This window comes from Citrus sinensis, chromosome 7 (assembly GCF_022201045.2).
Source record: "Citrus sinensis cultivar Valencia sweet orange chromosome 7, DVS_A1.0, whole genome shotgun sequence".
NCBI classification, from domain to species: Eukaryota; Viridiplantae; Streptophyta; class Magnoliopsida; order Sapindales; family Rutaceae; genus Citrus; species Citrus sinensis.
Window position 1 is genome coordinate 10,696,799 of NC_068562.1, and position 19,084 is coordinate 10,715,882.

The following is a 19,084-nucleotide window of genomic DNA, read 5'->3' on the forward strand; positions in this document are numbered from 1 at the left end:
GTCAATGATGGACAAGAAGGTGAAGAAGAAACACATATTAACAACGGAGCCAAAGCACAAAAAATGGAAGTTCTAAGAAATAATATTGCTGCAAGTTTAATGACAATATAATATTGCATGACAATTTATTATTTGTTTTCTTTTTGAGTTTTTGTAGCTCATTACATCTTTTTTATGTTTATTTTTTTAGAGCACCTTGTTATGCTTTGATTGATTTTATTTTATTGAAAATTGTAGATGATTTTTTAATTATCAATTTTTTTAAGATTAAAAAAAGAAATAAAATCAATATAGTATAAATTTTATTTTTAGTTAAATTTATTATAATACACAATTAAAGGTATTGTATGTATCATGACCCAACCCAGACCTGCCAAGATATTGTCCGCTTTGAGTCTTAATAAGGCCCGCACTGTTTTGTTTCTAGGACGCTCATACATCCCACAACGCATCTTATCAATTAAGGTGTGTATCACCCTTTATAAACACAGCATCTCTCCCGTACTTTGTCAATGTGAGATTCGTTTAAGGTGTTACATACACCCCCTTTAGAGACTCGGCGTCCTCGCTGAGATTTATCATACCATCGCTCAAAAGGACACACGAAACTGCTCTAACACCATTTGTCATGACCCAACCTAGACCTGGCAATATTTTGTCCTCGTTGGGCCTTAACAATGCCCACATGATTTTTTTTTTTGGGCGTCCATACACCCTAAAATATGTCTTGCCAACTAAGGCGTGGTTCACACCTTATAAACCCAACATTTCTCCTATGTTTTTCCGATGTACGATTCGCCTAGGGTGTTACATACACTCCCCCTAGGGACTTAGTGTTTTCATTGAGATTTGCCCCACCATTGCTTAAGAGGACATGCGGAGCCACTCTGATATCATTTGTTATGACCCAACCTGGACCTAGCGAGATATTATCCACTTTGGGCCTTAAAAAGGCTCGCATGATTTTGTTTCTAGGACGCCCATACACTCCAAAACATGTCTTGCCAATTAAGGTGTGAAGCACCCTAGGTGAATCCTGCATCGGCAAAACACAGGAGAGATGTTGGGTTTATAAGGGGTGATTCACATTTTAACTGGCAAGACGCGTTTTAGGAGTGTGGGGCAAACCTCAACGAGGACACCGAGTCCCTAAGAGGGGTGTATGTAACACTCTAGGTGAATCCCACATCGACAAAATACAAGTGAGATGCTGGGTTAATAAGGGGCGATTCACACCTTAATTGGTAAGACACATTTTGGGGCTTATGGGCACCCTAGAAAAAAAAATTGTACAGGCCTTATTAAGGCCCAAAGCGGACAATATCTTGTTAGGTTTGGGTTGGGTCATGACGGATATGTAGCACCTTAGGCGAATTCCATATCGACAAAGCACGAAAGAGATGCTGGGTTTATAAGAGGTGATCCACACCTTAATTGGTAATATGCGTTTTGAAGTGCATGGGCACCACAGAAATAAAATCGTGTGGGCTTTGTTAAGGCCTAAAACAGACAATATCTTGTCAGGTCTAGGTTAGGTCATGATAGATGGTATTAGAGCATCTCCGCGTGTCCTCTTGAGTGATGGTGCAACAAACCTCAACAAGAATGCTGAATACCTAAGGAAGGGAGTATGTAACACCCTAATCGAATCCCACATTGGCAAAGCACAATAGATGTGTTGTGTTTATAAGAGGTGATTCATACCTTAATTGGCAAGATGCATTTTGGGGTGTATGGGGGCCCTAGAAACAAAACTGTGAGGGTGTTGTTAAGGTCCAAAGCAGACAATATCTTGGCAGGTCTGAGTTGGGTTATGACAACCTCATATTATCATTCAACACAAACTCCAAGAAAAGATCTTCATTTTATTGACCACCATTAACACTCATCCAACACGATTCCTACAATAATGATTAAGGTTGATATTTCATAAAGAATAAAACTTTTTAAATATTAATCTGAAGAACAAAATTATAATAATGAAATAATCCATGCATTAAATTAAAGAATAATAGTTCATACAAAATTATAATAAGTAGATATTAATTCATGCATTAAGTTAAAGAAAATTCAATCAAAACCATAACAACTTTATAAGTATATTTTTAGATTTAATTTTTTTAATTGAAATTAAATTAAAAAATAATTAAAAAGGTATGAATATCCACAAGATATTTAGCTAATACTAAGTCCACCTGTAACCTAGTATGAGTTTTAATTTATAATACGAAACCCACATGTAACCCACAAAATTATCCGTAGCGGGTGGGTTTGTGGGTTTGTGGATACCATTGCCATCCATACAGCAGGGATGCCTAACTTATCCGATTATTTTCCTGTGCTAAAAATTCTTGACCTGGACGGTATAAGGCGTTGTATTACAAGCTATTCTAACTGGATGTTGGAGCTGGTTGATCGCTTGACTGATCAACATTTGAAGTAAAGACAAGAATATGGTTACACCGAATCTAACGATATGCCAGATACTCTTCTCAGTATCATTGAAAGTAAGAGCTTGGAAATTGATAGAAATTATATCAAACATTTGATAATGGTAATATTTCTATTTTTCCTTCTCTCTTCCCTTCTTTCTTTTGTTTTAAATTTCTTTTTCAGTACATAAAAATGTTTAGAAACGTCGCTACTTTGTAGAATACTATTAATTACAAAAGCTAGAAACAATTTATATACTTATATAAAGTGTGAGTTCACACTTTATAAAATACAGATGTCCACACTTTCTTATATTTATCTTTATATTTATATTTATTTATTTATTTATGAGTATCAACAGTTATTTACATTTGGTAGTTATCTTATCGGTCAAAAAATTACGATAACATAACAGGATTTGTTTGTTGCAAGGATTGGCACGACTTCAAGTATGCTGGAATGGGCATTGGCAGAAACACTTCGCAATCTAGAGGTTCCTATCGAAATCTCGTTTAGAATTAGAACAAACAATTTGCAATGCCAACCCAATTGAGGAATCAGACATCATATCACTCGGTTGCCACAGGCATTAGTCAAAGAAACCTTCAGATCGCACATAGGAACTCCCTTATTACTCCCTCGGCATGCCCTGGTAGCCATAAAAATTGTTGGCTTCATGGTGCCAAAAGACTCACAACTTCTTGTCAATGCATGCCGGCTATAAGAAAAATTCAAAGCACATGGGATAGCCCTCAATCTTTTATCCTAGAGAGGTTTTTGTGGACTATTTTGATGTCAAAGTCAAAATTTTGAGCTAATCCCCTTTAGATGTGGGCGACAAATATGTCCTAGGTTGCCATTAGCAATCAAAATGTTACATGTAATATTGGTTCACTTATTGACTCTTTTGATTGGAAGCTCAAAGATAAAATTTCACCAGAGACCATGTGTAGTGACCATCAAGCCTTTTCAACCAAACTAGACTGATCTAGTGAGAGTCAATGCAAGTTGCACAAACCCAAGATCTAATTAGATAAACTCACTTATTAACAAAAGAACAAGAACTGAATCATGAACAAAAACTAGAACCAAGAAACCCACAGAAACTAAGATTTTACGTGGTTCAGCTGAGCATGGAATGCTCAGATTTCATCCACGGGAGAAGCCTCAAGATGAGCTTTATTGAATCAACAATGAAGATTGTTACAGAGCCTTACACCAGACTTTACAGAGAACAAGATAACACTTTCTCTCACACAAAACCCTCACTTCAAGACTCACGAATCAAAAATGAACTTGCCCCAAAAAACAGGCCTTTATACCCTGTTTAGATAGCCAGCTTGATTTCCAGATTGTACAGATTATTGACACATGGTTAACAACCTTTAACGAACTCGGAACAACCTTCATCACATGCTTCCTCATGTGGTTACTTAAACTGATATCCAAAACGCGCTCCATCCCTGTTGTTTTGTCTAATTCGTTTTCTGTTATAAATCAGCTGAGCAGCACGTGAGCTAATGAAGCTTTTACAGTTCCAAAACGCAGCCGTTTCTGGAAAACAAACTTGATTCACCACCTCACACCATGGATATCACTCAACCCTTTCATATTGCCCCTGTTGTCATTTAGTTCCTCATTTTTTTCTTTTATTTTCCTGTTTCTTTCAATAGTGTAGTTAACCTGTATAGACAGATCTCATCCATATTAATAGAAACTTGTGGTGCCAGAAAATAATATACTCTTTTAACACTTTTTTATGTTTTCCGTTAGATATGTGAATAAAGCCTTTGCTATAGTGTATATAGCTTTGATCATAGCGATCGGTTCTCGTCAAATAGCTACATAATAATTCTACAAAGCTTCTGCATAATTATCGTCAAATTGAGTTGCCATCCACTACAGTCGTCAACTGAAAAATATCTCCGCTTTAGAACCATACATCAGATGAAAATCTCATACCCTCTTTCCTTGTGTGCCTATCGAGAATAATATGTGGAATTAAAAAAAGATTTAAATATTTTCATTATGATCTAAGTGGGCCGAATGTTTTTATAAAAAAAAAAAAAAACTTTAGTCAATCGTCTTGCAATTAAAAGGGCATTTATTTTAATACCTAGTGTGTTCATAATTTTTTTTTTTTAAATAGGAGTAGACAAAGTCCAAATTGATTTTTGAGCCGCCTTCCTCTGCGATAATTTAAATAATATGAGTGACCTGCAAGATAATTTGAAAAATAAAACTTGTAGCAATCTTCGCACTTTAATCCAATGGTCAATTATATTTTCAGCATGATAAAATTTTCTTTCAGGCATTTGCATTTAAAATTATTCGGACTAAAAATCAGACTTATTCTGATATCAGAAAAATTTAGACCTATTCAAAATTTGTAGCCTTTTTTTTTTTTTTAATGTTTCTCTATCCATCTATTATTATTGATGTTCTCATCTACCTAAGGAGCTGGAGTCCGAGTTGCTTTGGCAAATCACAATTTGCGACGTTCCATATAGATCCAGGCATCCAGCTTTCACAAATAATGTTCACTCTTCAATGATTAAATGTTAAGCACATGATATGTAATTCAAACAAATATTTCTTGTCCATGTATTACAATCTTATCAGTTCATAACCGCATGAAGTCTATTAAATATCACCCAAATAAAATAGTTTATTAATGCTTGGAATTCAGAAAGTGAGGAAAGTTATTGCCCATATGAATCATTAAAAGGCTTGATTAAGGAGTGGCAGAGCTACATAAGTACATATACCTCAAGCCTCAAGAGACTTGGAAGAGAATAAAAACACCCTATGACAAAATAGTTTCCGTATTTATGCTTTCCAAGTAATAGTTTTTAGAACACACTTTTGCAGCAAGAGGAAAAAAAAACAAAACAAAAATCACAATACTACATTGTCTGCCGACAGTTCTCAGAAATCTCCATTGCAAAAGAGATTCTAGACATACTTCAAAAATATAAACAAATAAATAGCAAATTTTTTCAATACTCAAAGCGACTGCTCAAAGACAAATTAAATTACTATCGCCTCTGGAAATTGAATGCCTTAATTCCAAGAGCAAAGACAAACACGAAGAGCACTGTGAATGCAACATGAACAGCTGCAATGACTCCTAGAAAATCATGTTTAAAACCAAAATAACTTCTCAAAAACTGTTTCACTGTTTCACCTGACTCAAGTCTTGTGTCGTCTATATCTCCAAATTGTGATGCAACCAATCCATACAATGTCCAAGCTATAGGGTTTGCCCAGTAGTACCATCTCCACCATATTGGAATCCTCTGTTATCGTCAAAAAGATGAATGGAAAGACATAGTCATTCAATATTCTACAAGCTATGGCAATGTAGAATTTATAGTAATGGCAAGCCAATACTTACTGTTCTTGGGATAATAAACCCCGAAAAGACGTTCCATATTCCATAAAATGCAATTGAAACAACGGTCGCAATATGTAGGTTTGGCGTCATAGCAACACACATCATGCCATAGAAGGTGAAGAGCAAAAAGCTCCAGAACATGAAGAATATATACCAAATGAACTTTACAGCAGTCCATTCAAATCCGATCATGGCATAGACTATAACACCATAAACTACAGCTTGAACAAATACATGGGGAATCTCAATTAGAACCTGCACAAAATACAGAAAATTTCAGTAAACAAACAGAAATAATTTTACTTGTCAAGAATGTCATATGTCAAACATATTACTTGTGCAAACGCATACGCCATAGATGAATACATTCCAGCAGCTTTTTCTCTGTAGAAGACTGCTCTTTCAACAGCTACTACTGGCTGCACAGATGAAGAATTTTGGACACCAAGGAACTGAACAGCAGTGTACATGGAACCCATTGCATTAAAAAGATCTTGTCGCTTTGACCTAAAATTTGAAATGTCAAAATTAAGATTAAGAGGAAGATAAAACTAGAAGACTTTGAATATCTAAATATATAAACATTCCAGTTTCATACTAATAACTCACGTTTTAGTGCCCAAGTCCCAGAACAATGAACCAAACATCAAAGCTATGGCGGTTGTAAACAGAAATCTAACAGCAGTGTATGGTGGATTTCGCCAGTATGACCAATGTTGTTTCCATAAGCAAGCCATACATTGGGTGAAAAATGACTGTGAGTACTGAGTAGGAAAATAGAGGTCTCTTGAACCTGGAGCAGGCTTGCTTAATTCTTCAATGAGTGCTTTGTTTCTCCTGATACATATGGTATACATACATCAGTAATCATTTTGCTAAACAAATGCTTTGGCATAGCAGTGAAAGGATCTTGGTGAGCAGGATAAATAGCCTACTAGCATGGTAAACCTACCTATACAGTTCTGAGCCTTTGTAAATATCAGTAAAATCAACACCCAGAGCTAATTCTTGAGATGAAGAACTAACTTCCAACATCCAAGTTGCCGGATTGTAACCATCTTTTATTTTATTGACTCCGGGAATAGCCTTCATAAAAAGAAATTTATGAGCATCAACTAGAATCATAATGTAAATTATGTTAGTCACATTAATTAGATTCCATTGTATTATCAAAATTTTTATCAGTTCATACTTCGAAATAACTGATAAGATGGCTAGAATGGCGACCCAATGGCCCAACATAAATCTCATATCCTCCTCGCTTCATTAAAAATAGCTGCAATACCATGTTAGACAATAGAAATCAGTAGACAGGAAAGAAAAGTGATGGAAAGAAAAAAAAACTCACTCACTTGATTCAGAATTAACATTTCTTACCTCATCAAAAGCTTCAAATATATCGATGCTTGGTTGGTGGATGGTGCATACTACCGTCCTTCCAGTGTCCACCGTGTTTCTCACAGTTCTCATAACAATTGCAGCAGCTCTTGCATCAAGTCCTGAAGTTGGCTCATCCATAAATATGATGGATGGGTTAGCCACGAGCTCAACTGCAATGGTAAGCCTCTTACGCTGCTCTGTCGACAGACCACTTACACCAGGCAAGCCAACAAGTGATTGTCTCAATGGATTCAACTCCACAAGCTCCATGATTTCCTCTAGAAACATCTGCAAAACAAGGGTGAGACAATAAATTAGTATAATTATAACCAAGAACGTATCTAGGGATTCAACCTGTTTTCTCTTCTGGTTGACTCAATGACCCAACATTCCAATTGATTTCAGTACCAACCCTTCTGGTTTCAGAATCAACATCAGGTGGTAAACGGAGCCAGGCTGAGTAGAGCAAGGATTCATACACAGTGACATTAGGAGAGTGGATGTCATTTTGCTCACAGTATCCAGAAATACGAGCAAATGTTTCTTGCTTCTTTGGGTAACCAGATATTTTTATGTTCCCAGTAATATATCCACCTGTTTTCCTGCCTGCAAGAACATCCATTAAAGTGGTTTTACCAGCACCACTAACACCCATCAAGGCTGTAAGAACACCTGGCCTGAAAGCACCGCTCACACCATTCAAAAGCACTAATTTGTCATCAAGAACACCTTGAAGCTTCATTTCCTGCAGTCATATCAAACCAACTAGTCATCATCTCAACAACGTATCACCCAACTTTCTATCTATCCTAAGTGGTTAAGGAATTAATGCTACCTGTGGCATGTCAACAGAGTATACTACATCTTCAAAGGTAAGGGAAAGAGGTTCAAATGGAAGAACCATTCCGCTTCTCTTTGGTTGGTTGGCAGCAATGTCTTCTTCAGTGAGGGATAAGGACTGAGAAGTGGAGTTTCTCCTCCTAATGTTATCCCTACTCTCTGCATTTTACAACAATTAATTAGCTTTGAAAGTCGAAAATATCACACTTTTCAAAGATAACAGAGGAGCTTTACCATCTGATTGGGTCAGGTGACTAGAGCTGCTTCCATGGGTTGATAACTGAAGAGTTCCTCCAGTTCTGTTATCGCACTCATTACTCTGAGATTCCTCTGATATAACAGCCTGACTACCGAATGCTGCACTCATTTGCAAAGTTTATATCAGAATGGCTCACTTAAGAAAGAACAAAACTGAAGAAGGTAAGGATACAGACGGTTGAGAAAACTTAGAGCCAGAATGAAACAGAAGTTGAACAGTAGGATAGAACCAGCCAATCCCGCCATTCCAAGCCAATACCAATAAGCATCTGTGAAGAACCCACGAGACTTCAAAACTTCAACTCCCAGCGGTTCGGTTGAGTTTGGCAAAACCTTTATTTGAAAGAAGTTCAGACATCAGCATGTCATTCAGAGATAAATAAATTAAAACAAGGCTCAACAAGGCTTCACCTTTTGCCAACTATTACCAAGGAACTCATTAACCGCTAATCCATTCTGTGCATACATCAAAGGTGAACACCAGTAAGCCCATTTCCACCATTTTTTTATGTCCTCTGCATTATTAAACAAGAAACGTAAGAACTAAGGTCAAATAGTAAGCCCATTCTTTTTTAAATTATTATTTCTTCTACCTCGTGAAAGCACAAAGCCACCCAGCGCAAAAAGCACGAGCATTGCAAATGAACCAAATGTATTAGCAACAACCATGCTTCTTCCTGTTGCTGCCATTAATCGGAACAATCCAGAAGACATCTGGTTAACAAGCACGAGCAGCAAGTACTGCTTAAAAGCCCTGCCAAAAAAAAAAAAAAAAAAAAAACCTCATAAACCAGTTGGATCAATAGATGATGTAATAGATTGATTGCATTAATTAAAACCATCAGTCATTCGTATAAGGTTTGGCACGTTGTTTTCATCTTCTTACCTTCCAACATTGGGATCAAAACCAATTACATAATAGTTTAAGATCACCCAAACAGCAACCTCTACAAATGCGATTGGGACCTTGAGAATCCATGTGGGAAGACCATAGGCCCATGCAGGATAAAATCGAAGGTCTCTTTGCTTATAGAAAACAGGGAGCTTAGCTATTGACATAGAAAGCTCTGCCATTCCATTGAACGTGATCATAATAATAGTGAAGAACAAGGCTCCAACGTAAATCCCTCCATTAGTTACTGAATCTCGATGCATCTTTGTTCTAAAGAAGAGTGTCATAGAAATCACTCCCGTAATTGTGAGCTAGTAGCAGAGGGAAATCATTAATCATAACATTTTAATAAAAATATTAAAACAACTCAAAATTAAGTTAATACTCACTTGGATGAGCTTGAAGATGTAGACAAATGAGTTCCTCTTCATCAGCAAAAGTTCTCTTGAGATGCAAGCTTTCAACAACTCCTTTTTGTTAATGCCATAGCTTTTGGTTGTTAAAGCGGCTGGGTGACTCTTACTCTTATCAAACGGAGTCCGAAGACCATCGCCAAGTTTCTGTCCCACATGGAATGCTTGGAATGCATCAGAAAATTCCTTGACCGTAACAAACCTGTAAGGTTCCTCTTTACGCACCCAATACTGCTGCTGATCTTTCTTTGATGTCACCTGCAACATATTCATCATCCATTGTGATTCACAAACTTACTAAACCTAGTTTTAGAATATCTTTTTTCGTGTTGTCAAAGTAGATCCAATAGAATAAAATCTCCTTTTTCTTTTATTGATAAATCATTAGAAGAGCTCCATAAACACCTACTTCTTGCAAGAAGTCAGCAACACCTTTTCTTTTCGGACATTCGAAGCCCATGGATTTAAAAAATTCTAGTACATGTTCGCGGGGACCCTGAAACACAATCTGGCCTTCAGATATTAGGATAATGTCATCGAATAGATCATAAGTCTCCGGTGCTGGCTGTAGTAGTGATATCACAGCAGTCCCATTAAGTATATGAATGATTTGCCTGAGAGAAGTCACAATTTGGAAAGTCGTAGAGCTGTCCAAACCCGTAGATATCTCATCCATGAACAGTGCCAGTGCTGGTCCTACCAGCATTTCACCTGTAATTCAATCATTGAAAATTGTCATGTGCTTCAATTAAAATGGATAGTAAACACCTTTCTTCGTGATAGAAATGAACTGATGAGTTTTGGCATTTACCTGTTGTGACACGCTTCCTTTGTCCTCCTGATATGCCTCTCAACATTTCATCCCCTACCATGGTATCAGCACAGACATCCAGGCCTAGAACCTGTCAATTTATTATGAAACTTGATAAAATACTGACACTACATTACTTGTTCTTGAAAATAGATCATAGGTGTAGAGTTGTATGTAATGATGCTACCTTAATAACATAATCAGTGACCACACTTGCTTCTTGGCCTTCTGTTGCCAATGCCTGTGATATGAGAGAGTTCACAGAGATGTAAAAAAAGCAAAAGCAAATTAGAAATTCAAAGTATTTTCTTTTCTTGTTTCCATTTTGGCCAACTTAAATTACTAGTTTTGAAGAATCTAACTCAATCAAATTTCATGCCGAAGCATTCTAGAACTAAAGTTTGATTCATAAACTAGGAACGCAAGATTAAAAAGGCAAAATGTAAGTCATAGAAAAAACTACTTTTTGGATAGGAATCAGATTGGTTAAATGGTACACATCTTTAAACAATCTTCAGCTTATCTGACCTTCATAAAGACATCAATATCAGGATCAGGCTTAATATTTGCGTCTTTCTCTCTTCTGGACAACTCCACTAACATGTCTGCATGTTACAAAAGCAATGACCTTTAATGCTTATCCAAATGCAAAAAAAAAAGGACCAAAAAAAATCCAAACCTACCGTAACGGGATCCAACCCCCTGGCACCTAGCAGAGAAAGCCAATGTTTCCCTCACTGTCATTTCTCCTATATGAACATCATGTTGGCTGATATAAGCAGCTGTTCTCTGAGGCACAAATTCATCCATGTTGTGGCCATTATATGTCACCCTACCCGAAAGCTACACAAAGACATTTTGTTTCCCCAAATTAGAGATAAAATCAGAGGCTGGACTGTCAATGGTCAATGCCAGATTGCTTCAAATTTATTAGTGCTAGCTTTTCACTATATAAATATCACCTTCAGGCTAGGATCAAGCTTCCCGGCCAAAGCCAACAGAAGTGTGGTCTTTCCAGAAGCTGGAGGACCCAAAAGCAATGTCAACCTGTTACAAAAGATATGAACACACGGAGAAATTAAAGACTGCCCAATATATTCTAAATATGCAATGAAGGATAAATTTAAAAAAAAAAAAACCAGTATTAGCTCAGTTCTAAATTCCACCTGCTTGGCTTTACAATTCCATTGACATCCTTAAGAATTGTAAATTTCTTCTTTCTACTTGGAAGAATATGGAGACAGTTCAAGAAACCCTTTAAACATAAACACTTTGTTAGAACTTGAGCAGAAAAATTAACAAAACCAACATAACTAATTTTATAAAAAATAATTGTTTACATTTGCAGTCATATACCTCAATCAAGTTGGCACAGAAGTTAAAGAATGTTGGCAACGCTCTACCTCCTACATATGCTTCTGCTTCAACATTCAAATGCTCAAATCGAACTTCAATTTCGGGAAGACTAATTCCAACTCTGAGAAAATCAAAGAATAAAGAAAATCATAACTTAAATCAAAGCACACATCACATCTAAAATAAGTGTAACTTTCACTGACCTTCCCTCTATTACGTCCTTACCATACATAAATGATATAAATGGACTTTATGTCCAAATTAACGAGAATGTCTTTGGTGGTCTCGGGGTACTGTTTTTAAGCTATTTATTACTTGTTATATGTATATATAAATTATTATAATTATATAGAGTATACACTTAGTAAGAAGTGAATAAAAAAATAACAGTACTACAAGAGACCAGGTGTTAGTTAACTTTAAACGGCAGTTATGAGGAAAAGTACACCAATACCCTTACATCGGCCCTTCTTGTTGCACTTCAATTGCTTCGATAGCAACAAACTCCCCGGCAAATACATACAAGTCAATTATTAAGCTATAGTTTCTAATTGCAACACAGTCATATTCAACTTTTCTCAAGCACAAATCACTAAGAAGTAAGAGCATCACCAAGGCTATTTAAAAAGATTTTGCTTTTTATTTAAAGAGCCATATTAGTATTAAGCACTTCAAAAGATAAATCAATTAAAATTTTTAAAATAAGATTTTTTTTTTCACTCTTAATATTTCATAGTAGATGGATTTCTCCCTCTTCTATTAATATTTTTATTTTTTCATTAGAGAGAGGAAACAGTTATAATTACTATCTATTTTTCCTTTAAAAAAAAAATACAACTATCTTACAGTACTTTTTTCACCCTAGTAAATATCATTAAACTCATACACATCTCATTGTAATTTTTTTCCCTTCAAATTATTGTATGTTTTCAAGTAATTTTATAATTGATATTATATACTTAATTTATTAGTTACTAGTTCTTTTTCAATTAGTATGGATTAAATTAAAAATGGACAAACATATCGAGAAAAATAAATTAAGAGCACATCAATAGAATTATTGAAAGATAAACATAATAATAATAATGACATTTAAAATCAACACAAAATTACTTAGAAATAAAGATTTGATTAAAATAGCTAGAGTGATAAAATGGAGGGTAATCAAATTTGTTGAGAAAAAATGGAGGATAGTTAAATTTGGTAGAGGAAAAGATTTGATTAAAACAATATTAAATGGTTCCTATCTGAGGAGTCTTTTGGAGGAAAGTTTATTTTTTCACTCTTCTATTTGCCACATAAATAAACAAATAGGCATTTAAAGGATAAAATTTGAAGAAGAATTTTAGCAATGCTCTTCTAGTAATGACTGAAAGTACCACATTGTATAATGTACAAATCATTTAGGCATTTATCATGGCACCATGAAAAGATCACTGGTTCTTACTAACAATATTGAAAGTAACCATTAATTTATCTAGCTAGCTACCAAATCCTCTATTCTCTTCATTCTCAGCATTTACATTCCTATGAAAACTTCATTTTTCTTTATTCATATATTTATGCTCCATACATAAAAGGCTTTATCAGACATCCATCTCAACTTCAGCTTGATTTAGTAGCAATTCTAACCTCTAAAAAAGCTTCAATTTACCACTAAATTGACAGAGGGCCTTGAAAGAATTTTATGATATTTTTCTGCTCATTTGTTTCTAAAAAGGAAATGGTAAGGAGCCCTTAAGAAGAAGATTTTCAATAAGTAAGGAACCCTTAAGAAGAAGATTTTCAATAACAATGGACATTTTCTTTTTCACACATAGACTTGCAGAGGGGACAAAGAATTGTACGAATTCTCACATTTTGTGCTTGTGAAATAAGAAATTTGATTTAAATTTTAACTTACAAACGTGACCTCGATGTTAACAAGTAAAACAAAAGAAATATTTGATTAAGTGGGATCAGTATAAAATTACACTCCACAGGTAATTACTTTATATAGTATAGACTAGTACTAGCCCAGTGGTGAAAGAAGCCTCATAAGGACCGGCGGGGACAGAAATTTATTTCTGAATTTTAACTAAAATTTTATTTTCTCCTAGTAAAAAGTCTAACCAACGTATCTCATAATTATATTTTCATCACCAAAACCACTTTAAATGAGTGTGTTAAATCAAATACTTTATTTCCACCAGCAAATATACACAAACATCAATAAAGATGCTTAACAGTTGACATACAAAGAAATTGAAATCATTCACTGCATGGACGTATATATAGACTACAGTTATATGAATTTCAGCTAACAGTGCAAGCTGAAGAGAGAAAAATGTTTACCTGTCAACACGGTTCTTGAGCTTCAACAAGAGCTGCTCATTATCAACATCAGCAACTTTGACCAATTTGTCGATCAACCTCTGTCTTTCTAGCAGTCCAAGCTTGTGCACGTCGACTTCGTTAGCTGCGCCTGTCGAAGCTGTTAGTATCCCTTTCTTTAAACGATTGTAAGTGGGCAACTTCTCGAGAGCAGCCCATATGAGAGCTTCCTCGTCGTCCTCGTCTCTTGACGTTCTTGAAAATGCACCCGCGGAATTGTTTCTCCATGAAGAAGTTCGACGTAGACTCTGACTTGCTCTGTAAATGTCACTGGCCTCCATTGCAACAAGAAACCCAAGAGATTTGTTGTCACAGCAGAGATCTATCCAAAATGTTCAGCGCAGAACCGCCCGCACCTTTGCAAAGTATGCTTTACTTTCCCCTTTTAAACAACGACAAAAGAAGATTTTTTGGGAATTGTTTAATGAAGTCATCCAAGTGAGTGAGTGACTCATGCTATGTTCCCGGATGGATCCCAATTGAATAAATTATTTATTTCATTTCCCAACAAGCAGATTTTATCCACTTATTCAGTGCAATCTTCCCCGCCTATCAAAAAAAATTAAAATTAAAAATATTCCTTGATAATTGGATAGTGTGTAATTTCTACTGTAGTCCTTGTTGCTTGGCCAATATTAAAAATAATATTACAATTGCCAAAAGTGATCCACAAAGTCCTCTAGATTTTTTTTTCTTTACAATTTGCCAAAAGAATAAAATTATACAGTAACACATACAGCTAAATTTTTTTTTTTATGTACAAACCGATTTTTTTTTATGTCCCCAACGTTTAATCCACGTTAGGTTGAAGTTATCAATGCCAAGGACAAGTTTTCAAAGCACATTATAAAAATTAACAAATAAAAATTGCTAGTGACATAATAATAAAGCACTTGTTGACTTCCATAATTGAATCCAAAATTGGGATAGCTATTGGAAAGACTTGGCAGAATACATATTATATAATAAGTAAAAACGCTTCAATGTTTAAAATCTTAGGACCACTTGATAAAGAGTAAAAGTTTGTTTAATCCATATATTTTGAAGTTAGTGCCCGTTTAGTTCCTATATTTTTAAAAATACCTCAAATCATCCCTACCATTAAATTATTGACACTTTTGCCATTATCTTTTGTTCCTTTTAACTTATTTTTATAATATTGCCCTATTATAATAATTTTTTAGACATTATTAAAAAGAAAAAATAACCCTATTATAATAATTTTTTTAGACATTATTAAAAAGAAAAAAATAAATTACCAATTTAACACCAAAAAATAAAATAAAAAATATATATATATTAATTTTTGTGGAACACACTCTTGAGTTAAAATATTAATTTTTCTAAAAAAATTGATAATGTAATTTTTTACGATATTAATTTTTTAGACATACGTGAGCTTCCACAAAAATTAATATATACCTTTTTTGTTTTTATTTTATTTTTGAGTTTAATTTGATAATTTAATTTTTTATTAATATCCAAAAAAGAAACATTATTGTAAAAATGTAATATTGTAAAAGCAAGTTAAAAAAAAAATAATGGCAGAAGTGTCAATATTTAGTAGCAGGGACGTTTTGAGGTGTTTTTAAAAATACATGGACTAAATTGACACTAACCTCATAATATAGGGACTAAACAAGCTTTTACCCCTTGATAAATACTTAAAGGATGTGGAATCTTGTATAAAAAATTAAAGTAGTATTTTTTTTTTTTTTGAGTAACGATATTTCCATTTCTTTCATTGTGTGAAATCATCCTACTTCAGAAAAATAATCATAAAAAATTTACAATATTTTTAACAATTTCAAATAAAGAAGAAGTTTTAACAATCAACCAATCAAATCCTCATTGAATTACGATGAACCAATTAAATCCTCATTATTCTTTTTGTGATTTTGGTTCTTGACTATCTTTAACCATTATTAATGTGCCTTTAAGATGTATTGAATTTGATTATTTTATCCTTATATGGAAAAAGTACAAAAAAACCTACAAATTATTTCAACTTGACTATTTAACCTACAAATTATTTCAACTTGACTATTTTATATACAAGTATTTATCTTTCAAAATGATTTATTAGTACTATTTTATTGACATGATTATTAAGGGTAAAATAGTCAAACTAAAATAATGTTAAAGGAACATTAATGGTCAATAATGGTTAAGAGACTTGATAAAATCTAAAAGAAAAAAAAAGGGGGGACTTGATTGATTAATTGGTTTAACTTGTTCTCTATTTAAAATTTTTAAGAAATAAGGTGAATTTTTTTGTAAAGAACTTTAGAAATGGGGTGGGTTTAACAAATTATGAGATGGAAATATCTTCGTTTATTTTTTATAGGGAAATTATCATTCGTATACCCTATATTTATTCTGTTATTAAAAATATTATAATATTTTGAGGGTGTATCAATCGTTCACCGTTAGTTGACAAAATATATCAATCGACCACCAAACCGTTAGTTGCCGTTTGAAAGTTAACAGAATTATAGTGAATTGACGATTTTATCCTTGAAAATTATCACTTGTATACCCTTAAATTCTCTTTTTATCACTTGTATACCCTTAAATCATCACTTGTATCATATGAACATACCAAATTACCTTTATGACGTCATCGTACTTAAACGGTAACTAACGGTTTGGTGGTCAGCTGATATATTTTGTCAACTTAAGGTGGACGATTGATACACCCTCAAAATATTGTAGTATTTTTTATAATGGAGTAAACTAGGGGTATACAAATGATAATTTTCTTTTTTAAAATAACTATAAATTGAGGGTAAATTTTGAATAATTCCTCTCGTGAAAAGATAATTTTTAAAATTTTATCTAAATTATTGTAAATTTCAACTTTCCCGTATTTTTATTCAAAGATAAGAGAGTAATAGGGTTGGTTGATGAAAAATTTGTTGTCTTCTTAATAAGAATGAGAATAAATTAAAATTTACGAAAAATAAAAATATTTTAAAAATTATCTTTCATGAGGGAGTCATATGAAATTAAACATAAGTCAACGATAAGATTGACCCATGAATCAACGGTAAGATGGACCCATAAGTCAACGATAAGATTGACCCATGAATCAACGGAAGATTGACCCATGAATCAACGATAAAATTGACCCATAAATCAACGATAAGATTGACCCATAAATCAACGATAAGATTGAAAACAATATGAGACAAAATGATGAGTGCTTGACACAATGATTTATCGCGTCAACATCCAATAATTTTGAAAAATAATAAATAAATATTTTCCACAACCAAGCAATGACCATCAAAGTTGCCTCATGTCATGGCAAGTTGCCAACTTTCCACACTTAATCTTCTTTCTTTAAATTAAATAATAATAATAATAATAATAATAATAATTCCGGTGGCCGTGAGCTTAATCGTAGGGAAAAGTCTTTAAAAAATCTTGATTGCCTTTTCAATTTTTGTTTTTTTCAACTTAATGTTGGTCCCCAGGCATGACGGTCCACACGCCCAAGGCAAATGACAGTTTCTTCATGCATCCAAATGACGAGAGAGTACTGAAAATTTTGAGTTATGCCAAAGATTGCTTGAAAATATATAATAACATTATACATTGTTTTTGTCCCGAAAGCATAGATAGAACATCAGAAAATGTAAAAAGTTTACAAACGACAAAGAAATAAACATAAACATAACATTGCTTTTTAAAAAAAAAAATGAAAAATTGAGGGGTGAAATACCAACACATCATAATAAAATTAAATATTCCTTTAATAGTAACTAGTTTCAACTATATATTTTTTTATAGGGGTGGGCATTCTGCTCAATTCGATCAAGTCAGAACCGAATGGTTCAGAAAATGTGAACCGATTGTTTTTTCGATTTAGAACCAAATCAAATTGAGAATCAATGGATTCACTGTAAAAATTAAAAATAAAAAATTTAATATATATATATGCAATAATATTTTTATTAGTATTTTTGCATAAAACATGAATGATTACTTATAATTGGATTGAACTAAAAAAAAATTAAATTTAAGTGAAAAGTATAAAATTTTAGTTAATATAAACGAAAAAATATTAAATTTTATGAATCGAACTATATAAAACTAAATTAAGCCAAACCAAACCAAACCGAAATAATTCAATTCAATTCCTAGGTTTGGTTTGTAGTTAGTTCATAATTTTTTGACTCTATTGGAATTTGTTCGATTCAGTTTCTCAAGAAAAGCAAACCCAATCAGTTCATAGTTTATGCCCAGCACCACTACCTTTTTATCCAACAACCCCCCCCCCCCCCCCCAAAATAGAGATGGCAATGGGGTGAGGTGGGAGCGGGGAGCTCTACCCAATTTCTCACCCCATTAAAAATTTTCACCTCCATTCCTCACCTCATTTCCCAGTAAATTTAGTGGAGTGGAGATGGGAAATCCTCATGTGGAGAATAATTTTCTCATCCCCACCTCATTCTCTAGTTATCTATTTTATAATAAGTATAGATATATAATTTAAGTAAATTAAAAATTGGAGACTTAAAATAAAATTATCACCATATTATAAAGTATTTAAATTATTTAAAAAATTTAAAACTTTAAAACAATATCTTAAAATGATATTAAAACTGAAAAATATTTGAAAAGAGCAGCACCATAAAAGAGAAAAAAAATAACAATATTTTAGAGTTGAAAAAGAATTATATTGTAGGATTTTCTTTTAGTTATATCATGTTTATATTACATAAAAATATAAAAAAATTATTAATTGACATTATATTGATAAAATAAAAATTATTAAATAAGAATTAAAAATATTTATATATAATGGGAATTGAGTATGGAGTACAAAACTAAATCCCACCCTATTAAGAATTTAGAGATTATTTTTCTCTCATTTTCCACCTCATTCCCCAAAAATTATTCAAATTTTTTTTTATTTGGAATAG

The 19,084-nt window shown here is 33.5% G+C and overlaps 1 protein-coding gene across 1 annotated transcript; it reads right to left on the reverse strand.

Moving 5' to 3' along the window:
• Nucleotides 1-5,117: 5,117 nt before the first annotated feature.
• On the reverse strand, nt 5,118-14,637 carry LOC102624531 (pleiotropic drug resistance protein 1-like). Its single transcript, XM_006465349.4, has 24 exons — nt 14,115-14,637; nt 11,781-11,901; nt 11,591-11,679; nt 11,387-11,471; nt 11,108-11,267; nt 10,953-11,029; nt 10,612-10,665; nt 10,425-10,515; nt 10,023-10,324; nt 9,590-9,871; nt 9,195-9,511; nt 8,902-9,062; nt 8,720-8,823; nt 8,485-8,641; nt 8,285-8,407; nt 8,046-8,209; nt 7,623-7,955; nt 7,208-7,498; nt 7,023-7,106; nt 6,783-6,916; nt 6,440-6,667; nt 6,166-6,337; nt 5,831-6,085; nt 5,118-5,732 (listed from the first exon to the last, which is right to left on the reverse strand). The coding sequence occupies exons 1-24, from the start codon at nt 14,432-14,434 to the stop codon at nt 5,472-5,474; spliced, it is 4,365 nt and encodes a 1,454-aa protein (XP_006465412.2). The 5' UTR covers nt 14,435-14,637; the 3' UTR covers nt 5,118-5,471.
• Nucleotides 14,638-19,084: the final 4,447 nt, after the last annotated feature.

Excerpts from the sequence above, each read along its gene's own strand:
- LOC102624531 (XM_006465349.4), bottom strand. The coding sequence starts at position 14,434 with ATGGAGGCCAGTGACATTTACAGAGCAAGTCAGAGTCTACGTCGAACT. Across the intron at positions 11,902-14,114 it reads CTCAAGAACCGTGTTGACAG|AGTTGGAATTAGTCTTCCCG; the intron begins GTAAACATTTTT and ends TGATTTTCTCAG. Across the intron at positions 7,956-8,045 it reads ACTCTGTTGACATGCCACAG|GAAATGAAGCTTCAAGGTGT; the intron begins GTAGCATTAATT and ends ATATGACTGCAG.